The 8877-nt window shown below is 38.5% G+C and overlaps 1 protein-coding gene across 1 annotated transcript; it reads left to right on the top strand.

Annotated features, from left to right (window-relative positions):
- The first annotated feature begins 1651 nt into the window (after positions 1 to 1651).
- LOC102235668 lies at positions 1652 to 4523 on the top strand. Its single transcript, XM_005808158.3, has 6 exons — positions 1652 to 1932; positions 2001 to 2122; positions 3016 to 3169; positions 3260 to 3375; positions 3458 to 3551; positions 4291 to 4523. The coding sequence occupies exons 1-6, from the start codon at positions 1701 to 1703 to the stop codon at positions 4353 to 4355; spliced, it is 783 nt and encodes a 260-aa protein (XP_005808215.3). The 5' UTR covers positions 1652 to 1700; the 3' UTR covers positions 4356 to 4523.
- Positions 4524 to 8877: the final 4354 nt, after the last annotated feature.

Genomic DNA, 8877 nt, shown 5'->3' with positions numbered 1-8877 from the left:
AGTGCCATTTCATACCATTATAACTGAAATTGATAAATTCTTATTTTTTTTAAATAATCCACAAATCATTAAGAAATTGCCAAAATACTCTCATGTCTGCACATAAACACATGCAGGACATTGCAGCTAAATGTACTCCAGCTAAATAAAAATCATTGAAGAATGTCAGGAGTGTCCAGCAAATGAGGAGTTTTTACAGAATTATGTTGCCACTTTAAAATCAGCCCCAATTAGACCAATAAGAAAAGAGAAATAGGTTGTTTCCATGTGTGGAGCTACACTGCCCTGAATAAAGGATGAAATCAAATGCAAGTTCTTCAAACAATTCAAATGTGGCAATGATCTGTGGATTTTTCAGGATGATGTTGGACTCCATCACAAGGATGATGTGAGAATAGTCTCACTACAGACCAGAAGGAAGGGGAGTCAAAAACCGTACACATACAACACAGATATTTTATCGGTTTCTTATGAAAGACACATCTGTGATAGAACATTCTTTTTGTGGGTTTCTATATATGGGCTGAGATTTGTTAAGCACTGTAAGGTATTAATAACTCCGGAATATCTTCCTTATGTACTTTTTACATCCTCTACATTTCACCACAGGACTTTAACCATTTTTTTCCTATATAAGACTAACACTGAAAAGACCTAAATAAAAAAAAAACAATGGCCTGCTCTGTGCCAAATAACTCAATAATCCCATTAATATTACAAATAGAAAAGTAAAACAAACTAAAAGACAAACTGCACATACACGTACTATTTTTCATCCCAGTGGTCTCCTCCTGCCATCTTGTGGCATTGAGACGCCACTGCACTTAGTCCAGCCAGAATTGGTCCTTCTAATCGAGAACAGCCATTGCAATTCTGCTGGTCTGCATATAATCGAACTGTGTTAGTAATACTGGGGTTCTAACCTGGTTCGGTCCACAAACCAAGTTTAAGCGACTCACCGTCTTAGCGTCTTGTTGTCGGACTCTGCCTCACCCGCGGAAAATTTCACTTTAATGTCGGCTGCTTGTTCCTTCCCGTTCTCTTTCTCTGACGGCGACATGGCGCTTTCCACTTCACTGTTTTCATTTATTTTAATGAGCATCCCAATTTTAACTGTCTTGTTTAAATATCTTAATACTACAATGACTACAACATGAGGAGCTCGTCAGTCGTATTTTGAACATGGCGGAAGACCAAAAATTAACCAATGAGAGACAAGAACCTTCACTGGAAGGGCGTGGCCAAACAGCTTTAACCTGATTAATAACAGGTCAGACATAAGTGAAGAATACTTGCATTATTTTAGGATGGTAACGATATGGAAAACAGATTTACAAAAAATAATAAAAGTGTATCTTAGACATATGTAATAAAAAATTGAACACCAGAGAGAGAGTGAGAGAAAAAGATGGAGAGAGGGCGAGAGAGAAAGTGAGAGAGGGGGGAATTATATAAAAAAGAAGAAAGCAAAAAAGATTATGGAATAAGAAAAGATATCGGGTATAACATAAGTAATGTCATAAGGGTCATGTAATGTGGAAATAAGAAAATAGAGAACAGCTTCATTATTCATATAGGCTACCACTCACATTCCAACTCAGTAGGTGGCAGCACTACTCCAATGCTGGCTGCCAGACGCCATTACAACAAAAGAAGAAGAAGAAGCAAACGAGAAACATAAACAAGAACCAGAGGAAGACATGCCACATTCTACAAAGAAGGTTCGCCGGTCTGAAACTATTATGAAGTCAGATTACTACCAAAGACTGAACAGTGTTGCCAGGCGACGCTATAATGATAAAATCTCCGCTGTGGGTGAAGATCCGTATCTAATCCCCCCAACACAGCAAAAACCCGCCAGAGAGTGTCGCATCGAGGAGCTGCCAGGCCTGTGTTACCCTGATATATTCATGTTTCTCATCGAAGTACCTGGTACGTTGGCTCCTATAGTGGACTGTATAATCGGCAGATAGTCTGTAAACTGTTAGTGTTGCATGCAGGGTACAGCGCCGGCGCACTGAAGGCATACAAGAGCCTGGACGCTTACCGGTTCTTCCTCCGTGGCTGGGTCAGATCTCTGATGCTGTGCACCAGGAAAGACAAGTTCATCATAACCAGCAAGGTGAGACAGACTGGAAAACCTGCTGGGAAGCGGAATACAGTTATTCCGCTTTACAGAATAACTGTAAAGCGAAAGGAAACTCTGAGATGTCAGAAAACTAATAATAAATCATTGTGCTTTTATTTCGTTTGTGTACCTTTCACTGAAAACTAGAAGTGACGCTCTGTAGAAGTGTATTTACCCAATCAGTCGCCATGGCAGGAACTACTAGCAACACTCACTTTGCAGTTGTTAGTCCATTCTTCTTTGCAAACCGATTCCACTGGATTGAGAGCGATTTTCAAGTCAAGCCACAGATTCTGGGTTGGATTTAGGTCTGGACTTTGACTAGGCCATTCAAACCATGAATATGCTTTGATGTGGGGTTGTTGTCCTGCTGAAAGATGAAGCTCTACTCATCTCTGATCAGCTTCCCAGTCCCTGCTGAAGAAAAGCATTCTCACAGCATGATGCTGCCACCTCCATGTTGAAAATACATTTGGCCGTTTAAGTGGTCTTTAAAGAACTGGTAGAATTTCTTGTTTGGCTTCTACCTAGTTAGATGGTGGCGCTTTTGGTAGCATTGTTATCTTGCAGCAGAAGGTCTTGGGTTTGAATCCCTGCATGGGGTCTTTCTGTGTTTTTCTGTTCTCTCTGTGCGTGTGTGCGTCCTCTCTTGGTACTGCAGCTTCCTCCAGTCCACAAACATGCCTATTAGCAGCTTTATTTATTCCAAAACCAGTTTGGTTGTGTGTTTGGGATCAATGTCCTGTTGGACCACTCAGTGGTGTCCAAGTGTTGCCTGTTGGTTCCTAGTTAAGTTGAAGAATTTATGTGGTCATTTTCCTCCATCTACTCTTAGCAGTATAAAATGTCACATTTAAAGCCTATTTGCTCTTTTGTTTTCCTGTCAGGTGATCCAGTTTGAAGGCCTCACTGAGAATCCTCACCCTGTGTGGACCATCATTGAGCCCAGTGGCCTTGTCGTTTCTGGTCATTGCACATGTATGACGAGTTCAGATGTGGTCTGTTCACATGTTGCCGCCACCCTGTTTGCACTTGATGCATGTAAGTTGCTGTTTTCCCAGCAGTGCTTGTTATATATATATGGATCTGAATATTTACACACAGTGTTCTGATCTTTTTTTTTTTTTTAAGGTGTGCGCATACAGCAGGAGAAGTCATCCCCTGCCCTTCCAAACTCTCCGCGTAGCCGGCGGAGTGTCGAACCTGTGCATGACGTCAACTTTTCATACCCAAATAAGAGGAGAAAGGTGCATTTCTGTTTCCTTTAAAGAATCGGAAAAATGACTTGTGATGTGGTGCGACATACGAACATGGTGTGTGTCCTTTCAGACCATCAATGAGAATTCAAGACAGTCTACACCTGTAGTTCCACCTGCCACAGCGGAGGAAATAAAGCAGTTTTATGACAGCCTCGCCAGTTCAGGTCATTTACTTTGAACGCATAATAAATTTGGACACATATTTCTGTTTTTACAGTCATAGCCAAAAGTGTTAGGAATGAAAAATGTCAAGGATAAGTGGCTACAGACAATGGCTTATGAAGGGACTTTTAATGTATTCATTTTTTCACATACAAGAGTCCCGAGCTGGAACCTTTGTGTTTGCATGTTTCTGGTACACCCCTAAATCTGACGCACAAAGATCATCTGCCATCAGCAGCGATGGATGGTGGGGTTGTCTGCTACAAAAAAAACAATAGGATGGGACGTTGGAAAAGACTATTGTTGTGTTAAAGTTGTGCTAAAAGCTGTTCGTTTTTGAAGCTATTCAAGCCTAAAGTAGCATCTTAATCCTAAACATGCAGCAGATAGTGGAAAACTGACTATAAATTACATTTTATAGTGACTGTATGAATGTAATTTGGTTTTGGGATCTGATTTACATTATCTTGTTCAGCGTTTCTTAAAACTTGCATACTTTCACAGTCATGAGTATCTTTTTGACTGTAAGAAATGGCATGCTATTGTATTAACGTTATAAAGTTTTACAGAAATTTCTTTTTTGCCCTTGGAGTTGATCATTTTTCACAACAAAACCTTTTGGCCAGGACTGTAGTTCTTTACTCTTAAAGACAAAAGGAATGTTTTTCTGCTGGAGGTAGACACCAGCACATGTTCATGGATAAAAAACTGTTGATCATTTCTGTCTTTGTTTTGTTGCAGGTGCTAAGAGTGTAGTTCTGTCTGTGCTGCCAGGCTACAGCGAGGAGTTCAACAGTTCCTCCTGACCTGACTTTTTAGTATTTTTTATATGGATGTATAAATGTATATAAGAAAACTAAACCACAATAAATGTATAGAATTTAACACAAGGCTCCTTTTCCAGTGTTGTATAAAGTACTGAAATCTCAGAGTCAAGTAAAAGTATAAGTACCTCTCCAAAATATGACTTTGGTAAAAGTCCAAGTCACTGACTGAAATGTTACTTGAGTTAAAGTCTTAAAGTATCTGAAACTTCTTGTACTTAAGTATGGAAATTACTGTAAAAATGGATGTACTCAAGTAATGTAATGAAAAGTACAAGTAAAAAGTAAAACAAAGCAAATGCAGTTTGAATGACATTTTTTATATTTTGGTAAACTTGTCAAATACACTTAAAATAATGTACCCAACCAAGTGCAGGCAAAATTAAACCTGCTAATAGATATACCTGCAGGCATCATTTAGTTAAGAAAATTAGGTGCTTTACCTATAGCACAAGGTTAACTTAACCTGCTTTACAACTGAACCAGCTTCTTAGTATACCCTCCAGGACAGAAAATACAAAGTTTTTGTAAGCCTTAAGTTTTCCCTTCAAGTAAGGTCAGTGCTGAAAATGAGAAAAATAAATAGTACAGAAAATGCGGCCAACATGAAGAAAAAGACCTGTTACGATTACTCTACTTCACAAATCAGTGAATCAGTCAACGCTACAGTCAGTAGGTGGTGCACACAACTGGTCATTATGCAAAAGAAAAAAAGAATTGGGAGGGAAATGCAGCTTATTGGCATCTGTAAACCTGGTTTTGAACTTGCATGCCTTTCCTATATTCGTTAAATTTTGTCTAAATTGCTATCGCTATGGCTTCTGTCCCCCCTTGAACAGAGGAGTCTAGGTAGCCTGCTACAGTCAACATTAGGCCTAAGCTAAATACACCACGTATGGAACTGAAACAATGCCAAACAAAGTTCATTTATGGTCAACATACAGTAGTGCCTAGTGACCAAGCTATAGTTACTGAAACAGGAGGATTATAACCATTTCATAAGACGTTACCTCGATGTGTTTCTTCAAGTTGGACGGGGAGTTTTTGTAAGATAGAATTTCCACATCTTCGGGCAGGAATAACATAAACTGCATGCGGTATGACGAATCTTTAACACCCACGAAAGAGTGTATTGTGTTTAAATAAGGCCATGGGCTCTCATCACCAGCTGGTGGTTCCCCTGGAGCCGTGTCCGACGTAGTTGCAGTCGTTGTGGTCTCCGTCTCCTCCTCCATGTGGCTGCTGCTGATTGCGAGATTTGCTTTGTGTTTAATGGGAGAAGCGAAACAGGTGTATCCTATTGGAGGTGATGAACAAGACCAGGCAAGTAGGCTACGGACTTTGTTGCAGTCAATCAGTAGGTGGGGTCAAAACACTTGCGTTTCTCTCTCTCGCTTTTTTGTAACGAGTAACTAAACCACACATTGAAAATGTGTCGGAGTAAAAGTATGCGATTAAGTTCGGAAATATAGTGAAGTAAAAGTGAAAGTTATCAAAAATTTTCATACTCGAGGAAAGTATGAAGTACTCCAAAATATACTTAAGTAAAGTAGTGAAGTATTTTTACTTCGTTACTATACAACACTGTCCTTTTCTGTATACATTACCATTATGTAGATTCAGTTCAGTTTAAAAAATATGCAGTCATTTGAATCATTATGGAGCAAAAACAGCTAAAACATGCAGGGCAGAGGAGGAAATGTTTTAATTCTCTTGTTTTCTTCACACTGCCTACTTCAGTTACTTTAGGTGAACAAACAATGAATGGGAATGAGCATCGCAGTTCAGGTAATAAAAGCATGGCTATAAAAAAGTCAACATTATAGGAAAAAAAGCATAAACAGCACAGATTTTGTAATACTTTCAGCCTTAGTTTTTAATAAGTTTTATGAGTAATATTTGTGATTTATTTCAAACACACACACAGACACACTGACCCATTGCAGGCCAAACTTCATTCTTAATGTACAATATTAGAAATACATTGAAAGTTCCAAATAAACAGTTAATTTCATTTTTAAGTAAGGAAAATTAACATTTTATTACAATAACACTTGCTTAGTGAATGCTTGGTCATTTGTACAGAAAGCATCTGTAGTGAACAACAATGCAGTAGAGCGGATCTGGTGAGTAGTTTTGGATCAAACACTTAAAAATTGGATAGTAAAAATTGCTTAATATGGGCTTTTTAACCAGGTAAAGCTAAAATTATCCCACTTCAAGATAAAACAGATTTACATTTTTATCCTAAATGTAAATGTACGTTATTTTTTTTGTTGCTGTTTTTACCCTTTTTACTGCTTTTACTGTTTTTTCAGCAAATGGCATATTTGAGAGGTATTTTTACTCCAGTTAGTGATTAATTGTTAAGTAAATTTGTTGACAATTATTTTAGTAATAGATGGACCTGATGAATCATTTCAGTCCTAGTCCAGGATGCTCCATTATTAATGAATGTGTTTGAACTGCATTCACTGATAGGCGGTTCATTGTTTTCTTACAGTGTTAGGATTTTGTGAAGCAACTCTTTCCAGGTCAGTTTGATATTACATTCAAAGTTCTTCCACTCTCTTAATCCTGACTGGAGCCAAAAATGCATTAAAATGTGAATAAAATTAATTTTATATATTCTGGTCTCCAATTGCTCAATCTTGGTAACTGGAACTCCAGAACAGTTCCACTGTCCCCCAGTCGGTTTTAATTTTTGAAACAGCCGTCACCGTCAGAATTTCATTATCATATACAAACAGGCACAATGACATTTGGGTTTTAGGGACAATCTGTATTTTTATGAATTCTGGCACCCCTGGTGGCAAATATTGTGAACTGCAGCCACATTAAAAGATAAAAAAGGGGTCAAAACACAAATCCATGCAACAGTGCTTCTCTCCAGTCGTCTCCAGATGAGTTGCTAAGCCTCAGATGTAGTGATCCACAGTGTCATAACCGATTTCAAATGGTGCTAGAAGGCTGCAGATGGCTCTAAGCACCAGAAGAAATCAGTTATCTTTTAGTGGTGACTTAGAAGGAGAGGCCAGCGCTGGGCTGCCTGCCTGCTGCCAGAGCGATCCTTCTGTCCCCAAGAACACTGATTTCATATGGTGCTAGACAACAGGAACAAACATCTAAACCACCACGTGAAACCAGCTTCTTAGAGAAGGCCTTCTGTGAGCTCAGCTACAGCCAGGAGATCAACTCTACCCACCAACCTGATCCAGGGAGCACAGTAGAGATCATGGAGTTTCCCCTTAAGTATTGTGTGAAAAAACTGATTAAACAAGAACAGAGCAACATGACCAGCTTAAAGAAACAGGCAGTTAAAGAAACCTTCAATCTGTATGAATAAAGTTAAGATGAAGAAAAAAGCATTTTACTTGTGCAAATAAACTAATACTCACCTCCCAAAAGACTGGGAGAAGATTCAGTTGAAAGCCTGCCAGTTGGTCAGACAACCTCAGGAGCTGAGCTGATGGTCACACAGGTGTGTCCACTGGGGCATCTGATTGGGAGGAGTCCAGTCCAAGTCTGAGAGCTCTTGTAAATTATGTACAGCTTTCCCAAGAGCAGCTCTACGGAAAACCAAAAGAGCCACAATCCAAGATACCATGGATTATTAAGCACATGTATTTGTGGTATTTTACATCAAAATGTTAACAAATGTATTAAACTGTTATAAACTTTAAATGACCTAATATTTAACTAAAATATATTCAAGTTATTAAATGTGGAAATTACTCATTAAAATGACAGTTTCCTCTGTGGTAAAGTCATTAATAATTCTTTCAGTCTTTTCTACTATTTTACATTCCAGTGCTGCTTTACAGCAGAAAATCATTTGAAATGACGCTGATTCACTACAGCAAACTTATTTTTCATTACACCAACATTTCTGTGTTAAAGATGCGTGTTTGAATGGTTCAGTGCAGCAGGTGTTAGATGTGTCTCGCCTTCAACAAGCCTTCAGCCACTTACTTCAAGTGTGGTGGACCAATTTACTTAACTGAGGGCACTGCTTGCATTTCTATTAACCATTAAATTATGCAAATTGAAATTATAAAAAAAGGTTCCTTTTGACTGTATTAAAATAGATGGTTTGTTTTTGTTTTTTTCAATGAGCAGCTGTCTCCAGCAGAGTTCTCACAGCATCACAGTTCATAAAAAGTTGTGTGTTGAATCCATAGCTCTTCCGTAACAACTACGATTTCCCCAAATTTCCGCTCTCAAATGTAAGATACTTGTTGCTGCAATGCCGGTGGTCCCTCTGATTGGCTGATATATGATGAGCGCTGTTGCTACGGCTGAATTATGAATATATTTTATGTAACTGTTTTACATTCATCGCTGCCATGATTTCTAATATTCTTATTTACGTGTAATTTTAATTTTATTTCTTATTTAATGGAAGCATAGCATTTGTGAAACTGTGTTCTTTCGACTTCAGCAGAATGTCTACAAAGACTTCCACACAATTGTAATGAGAACATAGCCAGTGTTTGTTCTGGAG

Source organism: Xiphophorus maculatus, chromosome 17, assembly GCF_002775205.1.
Source record: "Xiphophorus maculatus strain JP 163 A chromosome 17, X_maculatus-5.0-male, whole genome shotgun sequence".
Taxonomy (NCBI): Eukaryota; Metazoa; Chordata; class Actinopteri; order Cyprinodontiformes; family Poeciliidae; genus Xiphophorus; species Xiphophorus maculatus.
This window is presented reverse-complemented; position numbering and strand designations above follow the sequence as displayed.

Bases quoted from the DNA above. Each gene is read 5' to 3' on its own strand.
- LOC102235668 (XM_005808158.3), top strand. From the start codon at position 1,701: ATGCCACATTCTACAAAGAAGGTTCGCCGGTCTGAAACTATTATGAAG. The intron at 2,123-3,015 runs GTGAGACAGACT...TTTTCCTGTCAG, and splicing joins AGTTCATCATAACCAGCAAG to GTGATCCAGTTTGAAGGCCT. The intron at 3,376-3,457 runs GTGCATTTCTGT...GTGTCCTTTCAG, and splicing joins ACCCAAATAAGAGGAGAAAG to ACCATCAATGAGAATTCAAG.